General features: G+C 46.3%; 1 protein-coding gene across 8 annotated transcripts in view; it reads left to right on the top strand.

Annotated features, from left to right (window-relative positions):
• The window catches only part of NEK11 (NIMA related kinase 11), a 186,599-nt gene that overhangs the window by 96,638 nt on the left and 63,532 nt on the right, over positions 1-26,429 (top strand). For 6 of the 8 annotated variants that reach the window (XM_045004772.1, XM_045004773.1, XM_045004771.1 and 3 more), the window contains one exon: positions 805-943. In XM_045004772.1, the coding sequence (XP_044860707.1) occupies positions 805-943 (139 nt within the window). Of the gene's footprint in view, positions 1-804; positions 944-8,535; positions 8,911-11,211; positions 12,635-26,429 lie in introns of those variants that run through there. The other 2 variants (XM_045004779.1, XM_045004777.1) reach the window with 2 other exon arrangements.

Genomic DNA, 26,429 nt, shown 5'->3' with positions numbered 1-26,429 from the left:
TTGTGGACCAAATCCTGCCCCCAGATATGTAGTTTGGGTTGTGCATAGAAATATAGAAAACTCAGTCGAACTTGGTTCTGTATTGAGAAAAATTTCCTTCAGTAACTCAGGTACACTTCAATGGATGTCTTTATCAGTCCCATGGCATCATTTCCTTTTCCTAACTAATTCTTAAAACCAAACATATGCACTGAAATTTTGGACTCTACTGCCTGCTTCTGCTTCCCCCACACTTGAAGTCATAGTTCAAAATAAATTCATTTTCAAGATAGTGTTAAGACTGTAATCTCTATAATACCATACTTTGGTAGGGCTGCTGCTTCCTTTTATTTATTTAGTTAAGAAGATTACTTTGAATTTTCCATCCAGCCTTTAGTAAGAAGGAAGTCTCAGAGTGTCTCCCCATGCAAGATTTTATTTGGCCTGAAGCTATCTGCAAGAGAAAATAAGTCAGTTTAGCACCAGCTCTGCAGCTCATCACATATGCAGCAAAGATAGTTTGAAAAAGCCAATCCGCGCATCCTGGAAATTATGCCTTTTTGTTTAGCATTTAATAGCTTCTCTCTGGCATGCCAGTATGTTTCTGTTTCCCACTGTCTCTAGTGAAATAGTAATGTTTAATCTGTCTTTAAGAAATAACAATTGCTGGTGATCAGTTTTTTAAAAAATGATTAAAAATTCCTTTTTAAAAAAGTGATTGCTTATTACAAGTGCCCAGCAGTTGTATAGATCAGAGTATCTGTTACACTGTGGTCATGCTGAGGTTTCTAACTGATTATATTTATTAATGTTGTTTCAAATAAGGAATCTGATGAGCAGACTTCAAAGCATGTGATTCAGTCTCAGCCAGTCACTGCACTGGACTACATATCCATAGGACATAAAGAACGAAGTGAGAATGAGACACCGGGCAGGCTCTGTATGTCTGAACCTGTGGAGCACGGTAAGAGTGTGAAACTGTATTGCAAGTTAATCCACTTTCTATTTGAAACCTCATATAAACAGGGCAAGATTTAATTTTTTTCTCCTTTGGTTAACGTATAGCAGAGAAATTTCAGTAAAAATCAATCAGGGTTGCTAAGAAATTAAAAATCTACAAGAGAAGGAAGGATGGATGCTGAATATGGGACTGCAGTGTAGAAACATGAGTTTTATGTTCTTCTTCGAGTGATTGTTCGTATGCATTCCAGTTAGGTGTGCGCGTTGCGCGTGCACGGCTCTTCAGAAGATTTTTACCCTAGCAACGCCGGCGGGTCGGCTGGGCGCCCCCTGGAGTGGCGCCGCTATAGCGCTAGATATATACCCCAGCCGACCCGTCTGCTCCTCAGTTCCTTCTTACCGCCCGTGACGGCCGTTGGAACAGTGGAGTGCTCCTTTGACCTCCACATCCCTAGTTAATCTCTGGTTCTTATTGTATTTAGTGTATATAGTTAGTTAAAATAGTTAGTTTAGTTAGTTTGTTAAGTAGATTAAGGGGAATTAGGGGGGCTGAACCCCTCTTTTCCCGAACCGGTGCGGGCTCATGCCCAAGGCACCGGGCTTTAAGCCCTGTTCGGCTTGCCAGCGGCCCATGCCGATTGGGGACCCTCACGACTCCTGCCTGCGCTGCTTAGAAGAGGCCCATCGCGCAGATAAGTGCCCTATTTGTGAATCGTTCAAGCCGTGAACAAAGAAAGAGCGGGACATTAGATTAAAGCAGCTCTTAATGAAGTCGGCACTTAACCCTGCGGTGCCGACACCAACAGCTCCGCAGTCGTCTTCAGCACGGAGCGCCCCAGCGGTTCCCGACCGGTCCGGTACCGAGACTCTCAAAAAGCAGCAGCCGGCACCGAAGCCTCGGCACCGTTCCCTCTCGCCATCGGGGAAACGCAAGCCACAGCAGAAGTCTGTTAAGGCACCTGCGTCGGGACCGCTCGTCCAGCCGCCAGCGCCAGCTCCCTCGGCACCGGCTAAGTCAGCGTATAGGCCATGCGCGGTACCGTCGACTCCGGCACCGACAGGGCCGTTGAGTCCGGTACCTCCGTGCTCCCCGGTGCAAACCGTGGTCGAGCTGCCTCTCCCGTCGACGCCCGAGACTTTCTCGACGGCGAGAGAGCTCATAGAGCTTACAGAGGCACCGTGCCTCCAGCCCCCGGCACCGCCAGTGCGGGCTGTGCAGTCAGTGGGCAAACCGGCCATCATGAGGCCGCCTTCCCCTGACAGACGGGATAGAAGGCGTTCCAGGTCCCAGTCCCGATCCCGGAGACGGTCGCCTTCTCGACGATCCAGATCCCGGCACCAGTCACAATCCCGGTACCGTTCTCCGTCTCGGCGCCGGTCGCAGTCCCGGTACCGCTCCACATCGCGGTACCGGTCGCACTCCCGGAGACAATCCCGGTCCAGGTCGCCCGACCGTCGGTACCGTAGGAGGTCCGGGTCCTGGTACCGCTCGCGGTACCGGTCTTCACGCAGCCGCTCCCGACAGCGCCACTCGAGATCGCGGTCGACCTCCCGGCACCGGCACGGTCGATGGTCCCGTTCTCGCTCCCGGCACCGCGACGACCGGCACCGTTCCCCGGCACCGTTCAGGGACAGACCGGCAGCATCCGAGGCGCAGTCTCTCAGTGCCTCTGCCCCCCCGTGGCCTTCCCGCCAACCTTCAGTCACCTCCCAGGTGGGCAGCGGTGGTGATCGCCGCGCCGATCCCCAAGGCCAGGACCACAGACCTCAACAATGGGGCTTCTGGACACCCTGGGCCTATCACGAGGCTCAAGGGGTCCCCGTCACTCAGCAGCCCAGAGCCTCCGTCCACAGGATGCCGGAAGCCACGGTCAGCAGACCTCCTCCATCACCTTTGGGAGAGGAACCGCCGCCACCGGTAGCGGGAGATCATCCCACGCACGCGGAGGCTTCGCAATGTGTGGACGAACCACCTCCGGAAGCCATGGTCCAGGGCCTATCCTCGTCTTCATCACCGGATGAGGCGGTGGCGGGGGCATCGACATCAGGCCCTCCACCAATTGACCTGAGGGCCCACCAGGACCTCCTTCGACGGGTGGCGCAGGCTATTAACCTCCCTGTCGAGGAGGTCGCGGAGGACGATGACCCGGTCACCAGCGTTATTGGAGCTGAGGCCCCGCTGCGGGTGGCCTTGCCCTTCATTAGGACCATACAGCGGAATGCCAATACGATCTGGCAGTCGCCGGCTTCCATCCCTCCCACCGCTCGAGGGGTGGAACGGAAATACTCGGTTCCCCCCAGTGGGTATGAGTATCTGTACACGCACCCAGCTTCGGACTCCTTAGTTGTACAGTCCGTGAATGACCGGGAGCGCCATGGGCAACCTGCCCCAGCGCCGAAATCAAAGGAGGCCTGGAGGATGGATCTGTTGGGCCGGAAGGTCTATTCGGCCGGTGGCCTCCAGCTACGGATTGCCAATCAACTGGCTCTCCTCGGTCATTATACTTACGACGCCCGTGGTCTCACTCTCCAAGTTTACGGAGCTGGTACCAACGGCCTCCCGAACGGAATTCTCAGCCCTTATTGAGGAGGGCAAGAAAGCCTCCCGGTCCTCCATCCAGGCCTCTCTGGACTCAGCAGACTCAGGAGCCAGAACCCTAGCCTTGGGAGTGACCATGCGACGAATTTCCTGGCTGCAGGCCTCCACCTTGTCGCCCGAGGTCCAGTATACTCTGCAAGACCTCCCTTTCGACACTAAGGGCCTCTTCTCTGAGAAAACGGACTCGAGGATTCAGACCCTCAAAGATGGTCGAATCGCCATCCGCACCCTGGGTATGCACACACCGGCTACCCAGCGGAGGTCCTTCCGGCAGCAGCCGTACCGGCCATTTAATCAGACCAGGTCACGGCCTGATAACAGACGCAGAGGCAGGCTGAACCGCCGTAGACCATCGGGCAACCGGCGTAACCAGTCCCAGGCGCCCTCCAAAGCCCCTCAAGGGCCTAAGCAGGCATTTTGATGGGACACCCGAGGACGGCCCATCAGGCTATGCACCGTCTTTCCTACTTCCTCCCGGCGTGGTCCCAGCTAACAACGGACAACTGGGTACTTCGTACGGTGGAGTTTAGTTACCGCCTTCAGTTTGTTTCGCCCCCTCCCTCCCCGTCCCTCTTCAGGGACCCCTCTCACGAGCAATTCCTCTTACAAGAGGTCGAGACTCTGAGTTTGGGTGCCATAGAGGAGGTGCCGAGCGACATGCGAGGCCAGGGATTTTATTCCCGATATTTCCTAATCCCCAAGGCGAAGGGAGGTCTGCGACCTATACTAGACCTCCGAGAGCTCAACAGATACCTACTCAAGCTCAAGTTTCGCATGGTAACCCTGGGGACCATTATTCCTTCCCTGGATCCGGGAGACTGGTTTGCCGCCCTCGACATGAAGGACGCGTATTTCCATATCGCGATTTACCCTCCTCATCGACGCTACCTGTGTTTCGTCGTCAACAACATGCACTACCAGTTTACGGTGCTACCCTTCAGCCTCTCCACCGCGCAGAGGGTTTTCACAAAGTGCATGGCAGTGGTTGCCGCAGCCCTCCAGCGTCGTCGCATACATGTGTACCCGTATCTCGACGACTGGCTGGTCCGCGGACCATCCCGCCATCTGGTAGCATGTCAATTGGCCGAAATCCTAGCCCTGTTTCAGCGCCTCGGACTCATGATAAACGCCAAGAAGTCCACTTTAGCTCCATCACAGAGGGTGGAGTTCATCGGAGCGGTCCTGGACTCCAATTTGGCCAGGGCCTGCCTCCCTCGCCCTCGGCACCAGACTATGGTTTCCCTCGTACGGGACCTACAATCTTTCCCCACAACAACGGTGCGGTCCTGCCTCCGACTCCTGGGCCACATGGCGTCCTGCACGTTCGTGACAATGTACGCGAGGCTGCGTCTTCGCACGTTTCAAACTTGGCTTGCATCACGGTACCGTCCGCACCGCGACCCCATAGACATGGTAGTCACAGTCACGAAACCGACCCTCGATTCGCTCGACTGGTGGCTGGACCCAGAGGTCGTCTGTGCCAGAGTCCCATTCCACCCTCCTCCCCCGTCGATCACCCTGACCACGGATGCCTCGGCATTGGGGTGGGGGGCACACCTCGGCGACCTTCACACCCAAGGTCTCTGGTCACCCCAAGAGCTTTCCCTCCACATCAATCTCAGGGAACTGCGGGCGATCCGCTTGGCGTGTCAGAGCTTCCACGCCCATCTCCAGGGGCGCTGTGTAGCTGTTTTCACGGACAACACGACGGTGATGTTTTATGTCAACAGACAGGGCGGGGCTCGCTCCTCCCTGCTTTGCACGGAAGCGATGCTCCTGTGGGACTTCTGCATAACCCACTCGATTCACCTGGTAGCGTCCTTTCTTCCAGGAGTGCAGAACACGCTGGCCGACCATCTCAGCAGGTCGTTCCTCTCCCACGAGTGGTCCCTTCGTCCAGATGTGGTGCACACAATTTTCCGAAGGTGGGGTTTTCCCCAGATAGACCTGTTTGCCTCCAAAGAGAACAGGAAGTGCCACCAGTTCTGTTCTTACCAGGGTCTCTCCCGAGGCTCCCTGTCGGACGCATTCCTCTGCTCCTGGACGGATCACCTACAATATGCCTTCCCTCCGTTCCCACTCGTACATCGGGTGATACTCAAGCTTCGGAGGGACAGGGCCCGACTCATACTCGTCGCTCCGGCCTGGCCGAGACAGCACTGGTACACCCTGCTGCTCGAGCTCTCCGTACGGGATCCCATTCCCCTCCCATTATGGCCGGACCTGATAACGCAGGACTTCGGCAGGCTCCGCCACCCGGACCTACAGTCCCTCCATCTTACAGCTTGGTACCTGCGTGGTTGACCCACACGGAGCGTGACTGTTCGGCGGCGGTGCAGCAAGTCCTGATGGAAAGCAGGAAGCCCTCCACTCGCTCAACCTACCTCGCGAAATGGAAGCGTTTCGCACTCTGGTGCGATCAGAGAGGCCTTAATCCTTTCGTGGTCCCTATTCCTACGATCCTGGACTACCTCTGGTCCCTTAAGGAGCAAGGACTCGCGGTCTCCTCCTTGAAAGTACACCTGGCCGCCATGTCCGCCTTTCGACCGGCCGTAGGAGAACGGTCCATCTTTTCCAACCAGATGGTTTCCCGCTTCCTTAAGGGTCTAGACCGCTTGTACCCGCCGATACGGCGTCCTACCTCATCCTGGGATTTGAACTTAGTTCTAGCCAAGCTTATGGGAGCCCCCTTCGAGCCCTTGGCCACGTGCTCCCTACTCTACCTGTCATGGAAGACGGCTTTCCTCGTCGCTATAACTTCAGCGAGACGAGTTTCCGAACTTCATGCCCTAACGGTTGATCCGCTGTATACCATCTTCCATGGAGACAAGGTGCAGCTTCGACCACACCCGGCCTTCCTCCCTAAGGTGGTGTCGGCCTTCCACTTAAACCAGGACATTTTCCTCCCGGTCTTTTTCCCGAAGCCGCACTCCTCAAGTCGTGAACAACAGCTTCACACCCTGGACGTCCACAGGGCCCTCGCATTTTACATAGAGCAGACGAAGCCCTTCCGGTGTTTGCCCCAGCTATTCGTAGCGGTTGCTGATCGCATGAAAGGCAAGCCGGTCTCCTCTCAGAGGATTTCCTCCTGGGTAACATCTTGTATCCAGACATGTTACGAGCTTGCTCGTGTGCCAGCTAGCCGCCTCACTGCTCACTCTACGAGAGCGCAAGCCTCGTCTGCCGCCTTCCTGGCCCATGTCCCCATCCGGGACATCTGTAGAGCGGCCACCTGGTCTTCTGTCCACACCTTCGCTTCCCACTACGCGTTGGTGCAACAATCTAGAGACGATGCAGCCTTCGGCTCAGCAGTCTTACACTCTGCCACGTCTCACTCCGACCCCACCACCTAGGTAAGGCTTGGGAATCACCTAACTGGAATGCATAGGAGCAATCACTCGAAGAAGAAAAGACGGTTACTCACCGTTGTAACTGTTGTTCTTCGAGATGTGTTGCTCCTATCCATTCCAGACCCGCCCTCCTTCCCCACTGTCGGAGTAGCCGGCAAGAAGGAACTGAGGAACGGACGGGTTGGCTGGGGTATATATCTAGTGCTATAGCGGCGCCACTCCAGGGGGCGCCCAGCCGACCCGCCGGAGTTGCTAGGGTAAAAATCTTCCGAAGAGCCGTGCACGCGCGGCGCGCACACCTAACTGGAATGGATAGGAGCAACACATCTCGAAGAACAACAGTTACAACGGTGAGTAACTGTCTTTTTCTTGAGACTAGGGGAGCTGGGAGTATCAAAAGGTGGTGAACTCCACCTCCAAGTGAGGGGGCTGGGTTAAGAAGCGGACAGCTTTCATCTTCATGTCTTCAGGTGACTGGTGTGGAACAGCATTATGCTCAGCAGTCATCTTCCCAGCTGCAAATCAACTGTATATGTGATGGGATTTTACACAAAAATTGTATCACAGTGAGAAAAGCAGATGAAAAACCTTTGAGCCTTGCTCATCTGTATTGGCCTAAAATGCTTAGTCACTGTCCTGGGGTCATGAAAATCTATATAACATGTGCCTTGCTTGTGGATGGATGAGCAAAGGGAAAGCTCAGGCTTCCATACACTGAAAATAAAGTTTTACATAGAGTAATTTACTCTCTTTTAGTATAATATTTCTGACAGCACACAGATGTATTCTGTTTCTTTCTAGAATGGTAGCTCATTTTGCTTCTTAATGCTTAGAAAGCAGATACTGTATTTTTCTGTGTGCCTGTTGTACTGGTGAATGGTCAAAAATCCTGGGGACCGCAGGCTTCCATTTTTTCACAGGAGAGGCATGTTATAGCCAGGACAGGGACAGTGCAAGTTTCCAACCCATATGCGTCAACTGTGATCTGTAAGGAATTGCTTTGAGGACCAAAGTAGTTCAGTCTTCATGCTTATTCATTCATTGGCCTCTCTGCTGAAACTTCCAACTAGGGGCTAGTTGTAGTGGCGGATTTTGTGATGTGGGTGCCTCTCCACTGAGAACAGGACTGAAACAACCAAACACCAAGTCTAACTGAAGAGATGTAATTTTTGAAGTCAGTGGGCTTTGTATCAAGCCCATAAAGTGTAAAAATAAAAAAGGGAGCATGTATATGAAGTGTTCATGTAAATAATATATGAACTAGGGGTATATCTGAAAAGTTCAAAGATTTTAATTAAATTATAAACCACTTCTGTGATGTACTAACTTCACAAAGTCTGACCCGTGTGGTTAATGAGAGTGACCTGTTGACTGTGAATTACAGCCTTTTAAAACAGTGTGTTTGTTAGATAGCTCTATATTTATGTAATATTTATACGCAAATGTATGCATTAAATGTATTTAATACTGAAAACTATTGAGACTACTTTCCATTCATTGCTCTTGGTTTAAATGTTAACTTTTTATTTAGATATATCAAAAAACCTAAATTGGGAACATCAAAATTGCTTTAAAAAATAGAAAATAGCTTTTAATTTTCAATGTAGCAGCATTTATGCCTAACATGGTTGGCTTGCTCTGTCATAGTATCAAGAGAGACACTCTGTATCGGAGAGAACACAGCTGCTAGAAAGTATGTCCAGGGGAGAGAGACAGTTGCACATAGGAGACCAAGAAGGAGCAATGGAAATGAGGCTGTGAGTGGGAGTGTACCAGGGGAGAAGCAGATGCAGAACAGCATGTGAGCGGGGAGGAAATCTATGTCTATCTTTAGAGTTAATCCGTTTTAAATAAATCTGATGGGTACTTATGATAAGGATTGGTTGAGAGCATATGAACACTACCTAACTTTATACTCCCATCATTCAAAAGTTTGGCCAGCTGCTGTTAATTTTCAAGTTACAATTTTCTGCTGAAACTATATTTCCACAATAAAATGTATGTTTGTATCAATATACTATAGAGCACAAAAATAAAAAAAAAACTTGGAACAAGTTTATACAATGACATTTTGAGGTTCTTATGCTTTAATTGAAAGTTTATCCAGATGACTGTATGAAATACTTGTACTCCACTAGGAGAGATCATCTAATAAGAGTTGGAAGATTGAGTTTAATTAGTACCTCAGTTCTAAGTGGCATGGAGACTTAATCAAATTTTTGAAGTATTAGGTACATCTACTAAAAGCTGAGGGGAAAACCCAAGGCACTGAAGTTAATTAAAATGATGAACAAGCACAGGATCATTGGTGATCACCAGTTCAAGCATGAAATGAGGCTTCAGCTTGCTAGAGAAATCCACATCAGTTAATTGCTTTCACCTTTAGTACAACTTTCATGAAGGGAGCTAGTCTACCTGTGAGTGTGCCTGTCAGAATGGTTTTCACTTCACTATCACCAGTATGCATATGAGGCATAAGAATTACCTGCAATTACAAAGAATTGACCAATTTATTCTTCAAGCAATTCTCTTTTTCAGAGGATGAATGGGGTCTTGTATGGATAACTAAATGCTCACTGCAGTCTGCAAACTGGTAGCAGGTAGAGCTAGATGTAGAGAAAGCCACACTTCTTAAAATTTCTAACATATTAGTCGTTACGTCAACTCTACATCATGCTACAGTTCAAAATCAGGTTACACACAGACAGTGAATCGTAAAATGACATAATTCTCCAGAACTGTGAAGAAATAATCAGCTTCTTACACTGTCTATAGAAGCAGAGGTGCTGCTTACCTTTTGGGGTCCCTGAGCAGGAATATTTTGGAGTCCCCCTTACCTTTCATCCACCCCCTAAAAATATGTCACCTCCACAGACCAAAAAATTCTCAACACCACACATTGTAATCCGCTTGTTAAAAAGTCCATGTTAAATAAGATGAACAGCATTTGGGGGTAATGCTAAATCAGGACCCCCTTTAGCTTCTTGGGGCCCTAAGCAATTGCTTAGTCTGCTTATACCTAGTGCCACCGCTATATAGAAGGATGCTGATGGCAATTTGAATATTATTTTTAAACAAGAGAAGATTTCAATTAGTTCTCCAACATTTCACTCCTTACTACGCCATCCAGATGAATTATGGAAATTTATTCCTTTCACATAGGGACCAGGGCTGCTGCAGAACCATCTGAGGCTCACGGGACTGCAGCTGATTCAGAGCATGACTCCTGAACCCAACTGTTCAGATGTCTACTGTTAAGCTAGAGCAGTTTGTGACTGCCAGTATGCCTTGACGTTCTGTCATTTTTCCCTATCTACTTCAATGGCTTTGTGCACATACTCTGCACCACCCTCTTTTACTCAATAAAGAATGCAGAACACAGCTAAAGAGAGAAAAATATGGGCTCTAGCTTACAGAAAGCACTTTGAAAATCTTATACAAATATATTAGTTAAACTTGAGCAGACGGGAATTCAGTCTTAGCCTGATAGGCAGTAAAAGTGACAAATGAGATGAATCACAAATTATGCTGATTTTCTTTTAATGAGCCAAGTTCTTTGCTCCTGTGCAAAGGAGATAAAGGATGAAGTTGTGTCTGTAACAAGCATATCTCCAGAACTCTGATATTTACTCCCCTTTGTGCACTGGGAGGCAAAATTTGGCATTGCCAACATAGGCAAGTTTCTACAAAATGGAAATACAGGCTAGAAAAGAGTCTGGCTTCTGGGAAGCAATGTTAGGCATACTGACCCCAGAACAAGAGAACCCTCACTGTGTATACTATGCAGAATTTATTTCAACTACCTGCTGGAATCTGCATCTGTGTGCCTCTCCGTTTTCAGTCAGTTTGCTGGCAGAGATGGGAAGCATTTGAAAGGTGCCTGCCATGGTGTTGTCAAGGTTCACTGGAAAGTCAAAAGGGAGTGGACAGGTGTCTCTTTTCCTGAATCATTAACCTCTAGGCTTAGGAGAGCTCACTCTGATGTAGGCATAAGAATCCCTAGTAGCTCTCAGCACTAGTAAGTTAAGCGGTATATGGACAGATGTGTTTGTATTCCATTGAGTCTGCAGGTTGTAGGATTCTGCCAGTACAGCCCCAATATGTAGGTGCATTTTTGTGCCCATGCTGTAGCAGAAGATTTAGCCATTTTGACCAGTTTTCTTGGTTACCTGGTAGGTGTTCAGTGAGAATGCCCTGCAGCCAGTGGAAGTTAAAACTATCAGAAGAATTTTTTTTTAATTGCCATAAGTGTTTTTTGTCACTAAAATTAATGCATCTTCACTCACCAGTCTGGATTAACAGGTTGTTTCCTTTTTCTACCAGGAGGCAGCAGTGTCACAGAAGAGAGTGAAATAATTCACTTTGGGGTATTTTCCTGAAAGAAACATTGTTATTAATAATTGATAGTTCCACCAATTCAGCCAGCTGTAGCCAGGTCAATGTAGATCAGCTGCATCCTTGCCCACTCAAAAGTGTAGAATTTGCGGAATAAGTGCAAAGGATTTATGATTTATAAAACAATAATTAATGAGTTATAAAACAATTTTTTGTTATTGACATTGTTTTCATGTGACTTAGTTTCTTCTGAACTGATTCTTTTAGTATTGATAATGTCTTCCAAATTCAGTACCCCAATTAACTTGTATAAATGGAGATTATTGGAGAGAAATATAATATAGTTGAATTTAGTATTCAGTGAGAAATGTTGATGTTCCAATCTTATTTTTCTGAGAAGTAATGAGCCATTCATCATCTGAATACTTTAAAACAGGCTAGGCAAAACAGCTGAGAATATTTTGCATTGTCAGATAATCTCCTAGGATTTTTCCATCTCTAATTTCTTTGCTTAAAAGAAAGAGGCATGAAAACTTTAGACAAAATCTTACATTGGGATTGTGTGCATATGCTTTGCTCTTTATTTAATCACTGTTAGTAGTAAACGTAAAGTAACTGAATATTCATTATTTGCTTCTGTTTAAGTTATATATAATATTGCTGATGAACAATGTTGCATTTACTCCTGTTATGTTTTAACTATCGTATTCCAGCTCTATTCTGATCTATTAGAAAAAAGAAAACAAAGGAACTCCACTAAACCATTGCACAACTTGCAATTTCAATAAAATTAAACCCAGCAATCTTACTAGTTTTTCTACAGATTTCATGTCCTGGCCAAATTTCAACTCAATAGTTGCATTGCAGCTTCCTAAATTCCCCTCGCATGTGTTTATTTTTCCACTTCCCATCCAGAAATACTAGTTTTCCAGCCCATATCCATTATTTTTTTTTTATATTCCCTGTATATTAAGTAACTCATTTTGTAGATGGGGACAAATGTGTATTGGGGTAATCCTATATGCATATTCTCTGTTGTTGCAAGAATATAACTTGGAGATATACGTTTCAAAGACCACCCCATTTTCTCATGATCATAAGGAAGAACAACCACCTGGGCTGATTTGACTGATATGGACTTGTTTTTGTTATTGAAAGCCGTTATCTTCTGAAGTTTTGATTAGCTTTTACTATTCTTTTTTTGTTCTCTCTTCGATGTGTTTCATTTAACAAAGCATCCCTATTTGTATCATGTGAATTATGGCAGCGTAATGTTTTCTGGGTATGGCTCGATGTCTTGTGATTATATATACTTTGCCTCTAAACTGCAGTATATCAGAATAAAAACAAAACTGGCTGCATAATACAGCTGGTAAGTAGAGGCCAGTTTATGTGGGGGGGAGGGCAAAAGATGGCACACAACAAGAGTGAAATTCTCCTTATCTGTCCAGTTGTTCCCAACAGTGAAATACATCTGCATCTGGAGTGAATTGAAATATGTACAGCTGCATCTGGAGTAGAGTGTGAATTTATCTATAGAGGAGGGCACAAGCTGATATAAAATAAGAATAAAAGTCTCCTTGAAGCACAATCAGCCTTCCTGGTACAGGGGAGTATAACTGGTGCCTTTTTCTGCCACCAGTGTGAATTTGGCCCATATAGGTAGGTAGGTAGATCAGATATATAATGCAGCTTCTGCTCTCATTCTTCTGTTTGAAAGCTACTGAAATATAATGTAAGGTAATATTGTTTTATTTCTTACTCATCTAGAATAATATAAAGATAATTTCTTTAGAATAGCAGGTGCCCATTGTCCTGCCTAATTAGATTCTGAGTAAGAGCTTGGATGCTGAAGGCCACATTCTGCACTAAATTTACATCTGTGTAATATGATGTAAGTCAGTGTAGCTCTGCTGGTTTACACCAGTGGAGAATCTAGCCCTTAATGTTTTATTGTTCAGTTACTGTGGATAGAAGATGTCTGTTCTCATGTGATGGCTTTGCAAGGCAGTACCTAATAGGTTGTCAAGAGTGGTGTGGTAGTGTTAGATACACAGAAGAACAATGCTTATTCTGCTAAAGGCCTAATTCTCTTCTCACATAAGTTTCACACTGGTAAAATTGCACTGACCTCAGTAAAGTTCATCCTGATTTACATTAGCATAAATAGGAGTAGAACTGGGTTTTAATAAAAATGGAAAATGAGGAAGAGTATATTACAAACACACTGTCATTGTAGTCCTCATGTGAGACTCCTGTGGTGCTTCTCTGCTATTACTGCAAAATACCCTCACATTTAATTTCTGGGCTCGCCAAACTGTATCCGTCTTATCATTTCATCTTTACAACAAAGTGATTCATCTAAGTGACAAAAATGGATAGAGCAATGAAAATTTAAAGTCATGTACTCTTATTTTTGGCTCAAAGTGCCACTTAACATTCATATCAATTTCACAGCTGAAAGGTCACGGTAAGCAAGAGGGGGACAAATGTTTATTATTTTTTAAAAAGTATTTATGAACCCATGCATGCAAACACAGTTAACCCACCCATGGTATATTTCTAAATAGGAAAGGGAATATGAAGACTCCAAATGGGGTAAACATCTAACCTGGGATTGAAAGAACATATATATAACAGAATCTCAGACTTGCGGTCAAGCTCTTTTCTCTGCTACACCAGAGGAAATCAAGTATAGTTCTTCAGATAATAATTACTCCAGATTTACACTGGTGTAGCAGAACAGAATTTGGCCCACAGAGCATGTACAAGGAGGTGCACAGTTCCTGTATACAGTGAAGGATTCCTGCACGCTGTTGTGCAGGGCTGATTTGTGGATGGGTTGGGATCAGGAAATCTCCTACTGCTATGAATCCTCTGATTCTCCCTTCTCCTCCACCTCCTTCTACCTCGTCCCCATGAGGCTCTGGGGCCACAGAACCTAATTCGACCTCAGTTCGGCAAATCACTTAGGCACATGCTTAAGTTGAATCGTGTACTTAAAGCCATCTGTATTAAGTTGTAGTTAAGCATATGCTTAAGGATTTTTCAGAATTTGGGTCTTAGGTTGCAGTGGTGGCTGCAGAGATGCCCAGTTCCCACTCTGCAGCCTGGGGGGGAAGAATTTCTTCCTTCATTACCCCTCGTTAGATCTCCAGCACCTAGATACCTTATTTGGACTGAGTGCTGAAAAGGGCTTGTACATTTGTTTTCATAGGGTATGTCTACACTACAAGACTATTTCGAATCAACTTAATTCGAATTTGTGGAATCGACCTTATGAAGTCGAAGTTGTGTATCCACACTAAATACACTAAGTCCACAGTAACGGGGCCAGCGTCGACTTTGGAAGCGGTGCACTGTGGGAAGCTATCCCACAGTTCCCGCACTCCCCGCTGCCCATTGGAATTCTGGGATTTCCCCCCAATGCATGCTGGGGGAAAAATGTGTCGAGGGTGGTTTTGGGTAACTGTCATCATTGAACCGTCAATCATGCTCTCCCTCCCTCCCTCCCCGAAAGCGCCTGCGGGCAATCTGTTTGTGCACTTTTCTGCTCAGTGACAGCGCGGGCGCCACAGCACTGCGAGCACGGAGCCCGCTGCAGTTATGGCCGTTGTCAACTCCTCGCACCTTATCGTCCACCTCTTCCACAGTCAGCTGCTGAGAAATAGGGCTACTTTTCAATGGTGCTGCGAGCACTGGTGGACCATGGGGGACGTTTTACCAACATCAACGTCGGGTGGCCAGGCAAAGTTCATGACGCGCGTGTTTTCAGGAACTCTGCTCTGTTTAGATGCCTGCAGGAAGGTAGTTTCTTCCCGGACCACAAAATAACTCTTGGGGATGTGCAGATGCCTACAGTGATCCTCGGGGACCCAGCCTACCCGCTAATGCCCTAGCTCGTGAAGCCCTATGCAGGCGCCTTGCACAGCGACAAGGAACTCTTCAAGTACCAGCGAGCAGCGTGACCTGTGACTGTTCAGTTTCTTTACAGAGAAGCTGAACCTGCCCCTGTTTCTTTACCAAGTTACTGTTGACTAGCATCTGCAGTTACATACCCTGTCCACCCCGCTTCCCCCACTTCCAACACATGTTTAAAAATAAAATACATGTTCCACTGTAACTTTACAAAGGTTTCTTTATTGATGACTTTGCATTAAAGGGTTGAAACTGGGACGCAGACTGTGCTGGGTAGGGTGTGCGGTGATGTAAAGACCACCTCTAAACTCGAGGAATGACAGGCTCCTGCTCCCAGAGCGGTCTGCAGTGCCGGACTGGTTGTTTCAACGGAGCCTGCCATCCTTCCTTTTTGGGACTCTGTGTGCGGGGGCTATGTGGCCTTGTGGCGGGGGAGGACGGATACAGATTCCTCTGCTGCGTGGCTCTGTGGTCCAGGACAGGGACCGTTGCATGAGATCTGTAACCACCCTCCCCCGCTACAAAGTCACGTACCCCCCCACCCACACAGAACCTGCAAACCACCTCCCATACCGACCAGGGTGCCTACTGACTGCACTGTGTGTGTGACCTGCTGCTGATCCTGCCCCCGTCTCTGTACCCTGCTAAAGGTGACTGTCCTATGCAATACCCTACCCCCTTCCCCACCCACCCACCCACCCACCCCTTCAAACGCAGCATTGTGTAAAAAACCATGACGGAAACAGTAATTAACAGCAAAGTATTTTTAATAATTAACCATACAGTCAGGGGATGAAACTGGGGTTGGGGCTAGGGTGAGTCAGGAAGGGAAGGAATTCTCAAAAATTAGGGTATGAGAGCTTTTGGGTACTTGAGCACTCTGCTGGGGTGCAGTGACAGTTTTCACGGCCCCTGGCGCCACTCCTTCTGGTTACTTTGGGTGACGGAAGGTATGGGACTTTGTGGCGGGGGAGGGCGGTTGCAGATACACTGCGGGGGGGCTCTGTCCTCCTGGCTGCGGTCCTGCAGAACATCCACAAGGCGCCGGAGCGTGTCCGTTTGCTCCCTCATTAGTCCAAGCAGCGTTTGAGTCGCCTGCTTGTCTTCCTCACGCCACCTCTCCTCCTGTTCGCTGTGTGAGCGCTGGTACAGAGAGAGGGTCTCCCTCCACTGGCTCTGCTGGTCCGCCTCGGCTCGGGAGCACCCCATAACTTCAGCGATCATCTCGTCCCGTGTCTTTCTCTTTCGCCGCCTAATCTTTGCCAGCCTCTGTGAGGGGGATGCTGTGGCAGGTCTGGAGACAGTCGAAGCTGTGTGATGGGAAAAAGGTAGTGAATTCCTTGCAAAGATACATTTTTCCGAACAATGAACACAGTCTAGTCTGTGTCTGTGAACAACACCATGCACAGCACCTATCTCGTCCGCACTCCTGCAGCAGGCAATCCTGAAAGCATAAACTCTGCCCCTGTTCCACCCCATCGCAGTGTCCCCCGACCCTTGCACTTCTGGGTTGAGATCCCAGTGCCTGATGGTGCAAATTTCATTGTTGCGGGTGGTTCTGGGTAAATGTAGTCAGTCATTCCTTCCTCCGGGAAAGCAACGCCAGACAAACATTTCGAGCCCGTTTTCCCTGGATTGCCCTGGCATACGCCATAGCGTGGCAACCATGGAGCCTGTTTTGCCTCTTGTCACTGTCACCGTATGTGTACTAGATGCCACGGACAGAGGTGATTCAGCAGTGCTACACAGCAGCATTCATTTGCTTTTGCATGACAGCAGAGATGGTTATCAGCCATATTGCACCATCAACCACGCCAATGTAAATTGGCAAGGTGATGATGGGTAGCTGTCCTATTGCACTACACCTTCTGCTGCTGTCATAGGTGCCCCTGGCCGAGATCAGCCGGGGGCGCAAAAGACAAAACTGGGAATGACTCCCTGAGTCAATCCCTCCTTTATGGTATCTAAAAATAGAAACAGTCCTGCCTAGAATATGGGGCAACTGTACTAGGGTTGCAGTGTATCAGAGAACTACAGAGCACAGCCGCTCTGTGTCAGATCCCGCAGGAATGACGAGCTGCGTGCCATTCACAGGGGGTGCCCCTGCAACAACCCTACCTGTTGCTTCCCTCCTCCTCCAGCCTTCCTGGGCTACCGTTGTAGTGTCCCCCCATTTGTATGCTGAAGTAATAAGGAATGCAGGAATAAGAAACAGTGACTTGTTAGGGAAATGAAATGAGGGTAAGGCAGCCTCCAGCTGCTATGATAGTCCAGGCAGTACAGAATCTTTTCTTTACACATGAAGGGCGGGGGCTGATGGAGCTCAGCCCCCTGTTGCTATGATGAAGACGGTTAGCAGGCCATCTACTTATGGGCTGATGACGAGGACAGGTAGCAGTCCTATTGCACTACACCATCTACTGCAAGGCTGATGATGAGGATGGGTACCAGTCATTTTGCACCGTCAGTCACCCATGAGGCGGGGGAGGGGGGCGAGGATGCTACCGTAGCGTGCCGCAGCATCGCATCTACCAGTACACATAGGGTGACATTTACAAGAGTCAAGAGACGATTTCTTTCCCTTTTCCTTCTGGGGGTGGGGGGTGGCTGTACATTGACGAGCTATGCCCTGAACCACCGCAGACACTGTGTTTGACCCTAGAAGCATTTGGAGCTCAGCCAAGAATGCAAATGATTTTCGGACACAGCGGGAACTGTGGGATAGCTTGCGTCCTCATTTCCCCCCCCCCCCCTCCCTCCATGAGCGTCCATTTGATTCTTTGGCTTTCCGTTACGCTTGTCACGCAGCAGCGTGCCGACTCTCTGCTACGCCGTCTGTCCGGAGATTTTTTAAAAATACTTTGGACCAGGTGTAACATTACGGTAATTTTCCAACTTAGATGCAGGAGTCACCGAGCGAGATCGCCCTGAGGAGGGTCACTGAAGGAGATAGAGAGCGCATGCTGCGTGAAAGCCAGCACAAACCAGGGGCCTATGCAGCCGTGCTCGGGGAGGCAATGCTCCCTGAGTACCTCATGAAAGCCTGGCGCGGAAAGGTGTGCTACCACGGAGCACCCAATAAGGCAGCTCTCCCCAGGAACCTCCTGCGGAGGCTTTTCAATTACCTCCAGGAGAGCTTCGTGGAGATCTCCCAGGAGGATTTCTGTTCTATCCCCATATATATAGAGACCTCCTTTACACATACTTCAGATTCCTGTTCCATTAATAATAAAAGTTTACATGTTTAAAGCACTTACCGACTGCTCCTTCCCCTGATTCAGGGTCCGGGTTAATGGCCGGGGGAGGTTGGTGGGGGATCTCCGTGAGGGTGCTGAAGAGATCCTGGCTGTCGGGGAAACCAGCGTTGTAAGCGCTGTCGCCTGCCTCGTCCTCCACAAACCCTTCCTCATCTTCCCCATCCGCGAACATCGCTGAGGAACTGGCCGTCGACACTGTCCCATCGTCAGAGTCCACGGTCACTGGTGGGGCAGTGGTGGCAGGCTCCGTAGCATCCGTTTGCCGCTTTGATTTTTTGGTAGCCTTGTCTGGGGTCCTTGATTTTCATGCAGCGCTGCATTGCATCCCGCCTGTATCCTCTGTCTCTCATGGCTTTGGAGACATTCCCGTAGGTCTTTGCATTCCGTTTGTTGGAGCGCAGCTCTGAAAGCACAGACTCCTTGCCCCACACACCGATCAGATCCAAGACTTCCCGGTCAGTCTATGCTGGGTCCCTCTTTCTATTCAGAGATTACATGAACTCCTCTGCTGGAGAGCTCTGCATTGCTGCCGGTGCTGCTGAGTTCGCCCCGATGTCCAACCACGAAATGAGATTCTAACTGTCCAGACAGGATAAGGAATTCAAATTTTCCCAGGACTTTTCCTGTGTGGCTGGTCAGAGCATCCAAGCTCGGACTGCTGTCCAGAGCGTCAACAGAGTGGTGCAGTGTGGGATAGCTCCCGGAGCTACTAAGTTCGATTTGCATCCACACCTAGCCTAATTCGACATAGCCATGTCGAATTTAGCGCTACTCCCCTCGTCGGGGAGGAGTACAGAATTCGAACTAAAGAGCCCTCTATGTCGAATTAAATGGCTTCCTGGTGTGGACAGGTGCGCGGTTAATTCGAATTAATGCTGCTAAATTCAAATTAAAGTCCTAGTGTAGACCAGGCCATAGATTAATAGATTATAAGGCCAGAAGGGACCACTGTGATCATCTAGCCTGATCTCCTGTATAATACAGTCCATAGGACTTCCCTGAATTAATTTGTGTTTTAGCTAAAGCATATCTTTTAGAATAACATCCAATCTTGATTTTAAAATTGGCAGTGATGGAGAATCCACCAGGACCCTTGGTAAATTGTTCCAATGACTAATTATACTCACTATTAAAAAATGTGCCTTGTTTCCAGTCTGAATTAGTCTAGCTTCAACTTCCAGCCATTGGATTGTGTTATACCTTTCTCTGCTAGATTCAAGAGCCCATTATCGAATTTTTGTTCCCATGTAGGTACTTACAAATTGGATCAAATTGCTCCATAACATTCTCTTTGTTAAGCTAAATAGTTTGAGCTCACCACTATAAGCACATATTTCAATCCTTTAATAATGCTTGTGGCTCTTCCCTGAACCCTCTCCAATGTGTTAACACCCTGTAAGGCTCTAAGGATGTGGGTCATCAGTTTCAACGGGTGTAGAACCTGATGCTGTGGGGGTCCTTGGGCTCCAATACACCCTTGTCATCCACCAAGGGAGACAGACAAAGTAGCACCTCACTAATCTTGAAAGGTCAGGTCTGGGGCATCTGATTGGCTTGCACCTACTAATTAAGCCAGAAAGTGACCCAGGTGAGTTGACTGAGCAACTGCATAGGCTCCCTGTGGCTGCCACATCAGGCCCCACTCTTTGCTTGTCTCCTGCAATCTGGATCCAGTCTTGTTCTGGTTCCTGCTCTGCTCCCATTCTATTCCTACTTACTGTCTTGCTCCTTCTCCATGTCGGATCCTCGCCTCATCTCTTGTTCCTGACCTTATGCCTCGCTCTTGACCATTGGCTCTGACCCTTGGCTCAACTCCTGACTCTGACTTCAGTTCTGACCCTTGGCTTGACTCCTGACCATCAGGCCAGACCACCCATGTCCCAGTTCCTAACAATTGCCAAGACCTGCTTAGACTTCACTCTTCATGATACCTGAATGGAGGAGGAGGAGGGCTTGCTGCTACCCAGCAGTTCCCCCTTGTCCCTAGTCCGAGAGAAACAAGTTAACTAACTTCAGACCAGGAATCTAACACTGTGGACCCAAGTGACTCCATTTTCAGCAGAGGATCAGTTGCTCCACAAATAACTTGCTCATTCCTATGGAGAAGTTGCCACATTCCAGGCTCAGGGGGAACCTCCTTCACTCAAGCAGGATCCCTCAGTTCCCCTACCTGAATGCTTTGATGGTGATCACCGGAAGTTTAGGGGACTTTTGAGCCAGCACCATTTGCTTTTCTTACTCGGTACTCACACGTAACCACATAGACCAGGCAAAGGTGGAACTGGAGATGAGCCTACTTACAGGGGAAGTGTTGCGCAGGGCTTTGCCCCTTTTGGAGCAGGGCAGTCCACTTTTTGACAAAATGGGATGCATTCTCTGCTATATTTGATAACCTATATTGAGACTGTATTGCGGATGCAGTGCTGTGGAAGCAAGGAAAGGATTGTCAAATTACAAAGGAGGAATATAAACAAATAACACAAGTATGTAGGGACAAAATTAGTAAGGCCAAGGCACAAAATGAAATTAAACTAGCTAGAGACATAAAGGGTAACAAGAAAACATTCTACAAACACATTAGATGCAAGAGGAAGACCAAGGACAGGGAAGCCCGTTACTCAATGTGGAGAGTAAAACAATAATAGAAAATGTGGAAATGGAAGAAGTGATAAATGACTTTTTTCTTTCTTTTCATCAAAAAGTTTAGTAGCAATTGTAGCAACTTCATGAATGCCAGTAAAAATGTGGTAAGATCAGAGGCTAAAACAGGGAAAGAACAAGTTAGAAATTACTTAGACAAGTTAGACGTTTTCAAGTCACCAGGTCCCGATGAAATATATCCTAGAGACTACTCAAGCAGCTGATGGAGGAGATATTTGAGCCATTAGTGATTATCTTCAAAAAGTCCTGGAAGATGGGTGAGATTCCAGATGACTGGAAAAGGGCAAATACAGTGCCAATCTATAAAAAGGGGAATATGGATAACTGAGGGAATTACAGATCAGCCATCTTAACTTTAGTACCCAGAAAGACAAAGGAGCAAATAATTAAGCAATCAGTTTGCAAATACCTAGAAGATAATAGGGTGATAAGTAACAGCATGGATTTGTTAGAACAAATCATGTCAAATCAACCTAATAGCTTTCTTTGACAGCGTAACAAACTGTGGATAGGGGGAAGCGGTAGATGTGATATACTTGACTTTAGTAAGGCCTTTGATACTGTATCACATTATCGTCTCATAAACAAACTAGGGAAATGCAGTCTAGATGGAGCTACTATAAAGTAGGTACATAACTTGTTGGAAAACCACTCCCAGAGGGTAGTTATCGGTGGTTCCCAGTCAAGCTGGAAGGATATGTCAAGTGGGGTCCCGCAGGGATCACTTCTGGGTCTGGTTCTGTTCAATATCTTCACAAATTATGTAGATAATGGCATAGAAAGTACACTTATAAAGTTTGCGGACGATACCAAGCAGGAAGGGGTTGCAAGTGCTTTGGAGGATAGGATTGTAATTCAAAATGATCTGGACAAACTGGAGAAATGGTCTGAAGTAGATAGGATGAAATTCAATAAGGACAAATGTGAAATACTCCGGTTAGGAAGGCCCAATCAGTTGCACACATACAAAACTGCCTAGGAAGGAGTACTGCGAAAGGGGTCCGAGGATCATAGTGGATCACAAGTTAAATATGAGTGAACAGTGTAATACTTGCAAAAAAAAAAAGCAAACATCATTCTGGGATGTATTAGCAGGAGTGTTGTAAGTAAGACACAAGAGGTAATTCTTCCGCTCTACTCTGCGCAGATTAGGCCTCAGCTGGAGTATTGTGCCCAGTTCTGGGTGCCACATTTCAGGAAACATGTGGACAAATTGGAGAAAGTCCAGAAAAGATCAACAAAGATGATTAAAAGTTTAAAACTACCTTCAAGCTCAACAGATCTGCTCCTTGGGAGGAATTCATCCCTGCACCAGTGCTGAACCCAGTGTAGGGGCAGCTTGTGTTTCCTCTACAATGGGTCTGCAGAAGGCCAGCTTGGCCCCCGTGCAAGTTAAGTTTTTGTATGACAAGGGAATATCTGAGATGTAGCAATGTCCAGGCCACAACCCATCCTGCCCTTATGGCTGGGGCTCCTCCAGTGGGTGGCACAGAGTAGAATCTGTAATGTAACCTTAACTTAACTATGGAATCACAAGGCTACATCCATACTGTAGTCTTTATGGTTATGAGGATACTATGGTAATCACACAGAGGTGCGCTTAACAATTAGTTATTATAACGATTATTCTATTACAGTTTATATCCAGAGTCAAAAAGCAAAATGCGATATTTTCTAAAGGCATTTGATGTTTGTGACTATCTCTGACATCACATCTCGGGTAATTACTTTTAGTGTGCAGTTCCCTAATATGCATGCATGCATGCAGCCATAACTCAGATGGTGTATGCTCACAATGGGGGCCCTTTAACAACGTGGCCTAAAATGTTTAAGTCTTTGCTCCTCTCTTTCAGTTAGGTACAACATATTTAGAAATTATCCAACAAGGCTTACGAAAAACTTGACTTAAAAATTTAACCATTAACTCTACATTTTCTTTGTATGCGTGAGAATTTATTATTTAGATTCAGTTGAAACTTTATCCACTTGAAATTCAAAGCAATACATCCAAACCTTACAATTAGCAATGGAAATATAGAAATAATGTATGCAATTATTGTAATGTACTTTGCTATTTTGGAATTATAATGAAATCAGGGGGGTTGCCAGGTGTAATATGTTGCAACGTATTTATTAAGTTAATGAATTTAAAATATTATAATCAGTGGAGTATACAAAAATAAAAAGGGAATAGATTATAAAACAGAGAGACTGGGTGAATGGAGCTGACTGATGGACAAAGGTGAGAGATGAAAACTTTTTATAACAATTGAAAAGTGATTAGAACAAAAGAAAGCAGCTAATGCCAAGATCCTCAGTAGATCTTCTGAGAGTTTATGGCGAGAAGCAAGGATAGATTCTGCATTTCAAGTGTTTTTTTACATTGGATGTAGGGAAATACTGAGTAGGAGTAGAGGGGGTATATTACCTCTTTATTTGAAACTGATGTGACTGTTACTGCAATATCGTGTCCAGTTCTAGTAATCTCAATTCAAGAAAGATGTGTTAGGAACTGGGATGTAGACAGTCTGGCCCAATGATCAAAGCAAGAGTCAAAATCTGAAGTTGAACCAAGGGCCAGAGCCAGAATCAGAGCTGATGGTCAGGAGTGATGGTAAGGACAAGAGTGAGAGATAAGGCAAAGAACAGACACAGAACAGGAGCAAGGCAGGAACGAGGAGCAGGACAGAAGCAGAGCAGAAACCAGGAATAGTTGGACGCAGAATGCAGGAGACAAACAATGGGCAAATGTCCAATGCAACAGAGTCTTCACAATTGCTTGGACAATCCACCTGGGTTATTTTCTGATTTAAGCAGTGAGTGTGAGCCAGTCAGTTTCTCTAGGCCTTGGGCATCCTGATAGGACTTCCTGTGGAACCTGATCTTCCAAGATTAATGAGGTGCTGCTTTGTCTCCCTTAGTCATGACAAGGGAGTGTTGGAGACCTATGTCACCTGCAGCCCTGGGTGCTAGACCTGTCAAAACTGAGGACTTGCACTCTTAGATCATTACACCACCACCCTCTTCAGACCCATTCCCTTCTGGGATAGCACTGGGACTGTATTGTTGGGATGATCCTGGTGAAACTTTTCCTTTCTGCTGGTGCTCCAAACGTGGGGTTGGAGACTGGGACTTGGCAGGTTGCAGGCAGACCTTTTGACAATATTTGGAAGAAAAATCTTCTCCCGCCAGAAAATATCAGGATCAGTCAGTCACTTTTCACAGTGGAGCCACACTTTAAAATAACTATGTCCAAAAGCTAATCTTGGGGTGGACAAATGGGGCACAACATTTTGATTAGCTAATTCTGTGTAATATAATTAAACTATTACTAAGAGGAAGAAAATAATGAAATCAATAGAGCCAAATCCATCCTTCTCTATGGGTTTTAGTAGCATTACATAGGATCAGTTTGGTCCGTTGAGAATATTTTATGCACAGGAACTTGGAATATAAACATAAGAATGGCCATACTGGGTCAGATCAAAGGTCCATCTAGCCCAGTATCCTGTCTTCCAACAGTGGCCAATGCCAGGTGCTTCAGAGGGAATAAATAGAACAGGTAATCATCAAGTGATCCATCCCCTGTCGCCCATTCCCAACTTCTGAAAAACTTCACTAGATGTAAGAGGAATGTAACTGTTAACAAGCCAATATAATAACATAATGATAATATTGTAACTGTTATAAAAACCATGCAACTTTACTTAAAATATGTGGCTGTGTTTACTGTCTACAGTTTGTGTTAAGTACTGCATTTATGCATAAAACCATCTTTTCTCTGGATAACTGGTATTTAGAGCACCTTATTCATGTAAGTCAGTCATTAAAATATCAAAGCTGCACAGACTGAAGGAACAGCAGTTTTTCATCATTCCAGTGACCCAAATGAAATGCAAATCGTTTGATAAATGCTTTGGTGTAACTTCTCATCTTCTCTCCAAATATTCTCCTGAGAAATGCATCTTCAACACTAATGCAACAAACGTATTAAGAGTGGGATAAGTGTAAGCTTTTGTCTTCATTAATATAAACACTTCAAACATTTTGAATGCATGGGGACAGCAAAATATATTCCTACACAGTTGCCATTATTTTCTGATGTGTCTTTTTTATGGCTTTTGTTTAACATCTTGATATTAATAAAAAGAACCTAAATCTATCTTTATATAACCTTGATCAGCCACTTACCCAGTCAGAACATGGGCAGGTATTTTTTAAACCAACCCTGTGAATCACTTAATTCTTCCGTTGGATGAATGATCAGGTACATTCATATATGATTCCGAACACATACAGTTAGTAAACACTAACTGAACACAAAATGAAATTAATAAGCAGTTAAAGAGCAGACACATGCTCAGATTAATTTATAATGTTTTTCACAAATGTACAAATTTTGTAGCAAATATTTACAAAATTTTACAGTGTTTACATAGCTTCATCAGGACTGGCTGCCAATTTTATAATAATGTGGCTATAACAGCATTTATGGAGGGGCAGAAATACAATCTATTCTGTAATTCTGTGCATAGGGCCTAACTCTTCTCTTTCTTAAGCAAGTTCAAAAGTGGTGTAACTCTCTTGTCTTCAGTTGAGGTACTCCACTGTGAATTAGAGGAAAATCAGGCCCACCCGGTCATGCCAATTAGGTCTGATAAAGTATTACAGATTGTCAGGACAACAAACATATGTTATATCCCATTGGCCTACTCTCCAGTGGTCTAAAGAACCCATTTCTAGGTCAGATGGGGTCTCTGTCCCAATGGAATGAGTATAATTCTTATAGTCAGGAGGATGCCTGTGGAGTGTGGGTGTGGCCCTTTATCTGGTAGGTAGGCAATGGAAAATTGCACAGATCTTGGGGCATTACTGAGGGCCGGGGTATTTGCATGGTGGTCTAGTGCCCCATACTTTCTGAGCCTACTTGTTCCTCACAGAAGCACGTATTATTAACTACTTACACGGCAGTAGAACTTTTCATTGCATTTTACAGAGATGAGCCGAAACCCACCCAACCAACCAACCAACCAAAAAAAAAAAAAGTCAGCCATTGACTTATAAACAGAGCACAGGTGATTAGGAAGCTATTGATAGACACTAAATACGGAACTCCCGGATGCAGGATTTACACATACAGTTTGCATATTAAAACTGTACTTCAGAGTAGCTGTGCCAAATTTGGTGGTTATGTAAACAGTCAGACTCAGTAACTAAATAAGTTAAAGCTGCTCAGAAAACAAGTATAAGTGGCAACTTCCACCAATTTGGGTTTCAGTGCAAGTGAAAAATAGGTACAGTATAAATACCCTGTGGGATTTGAGGAGGTAACAGCAAGAAAAGCGACTATTTTAGCTTAGTTTATTTTTC

Source organism: Mauremys mutica, chromosome 2, assembly GCF_020497125.1.
Source record: "Mauremys mutica isolate MM-2020 ecotype Southern chromosome 2, ASM2049712v1, whole genome shotgun sequence".
NCBI classification, from domain to species: domain Eukaryota; kingdom Metazoa; phylum Chordata; order Testudines; family Geoemydidae; genus Mauremys; species Mauremys mutica.
The sequence above is the reverse complement of the archived record's forward strand: the minus strand, read 5'-3'. Positions and strand labels throughout refer to the sequence as shown.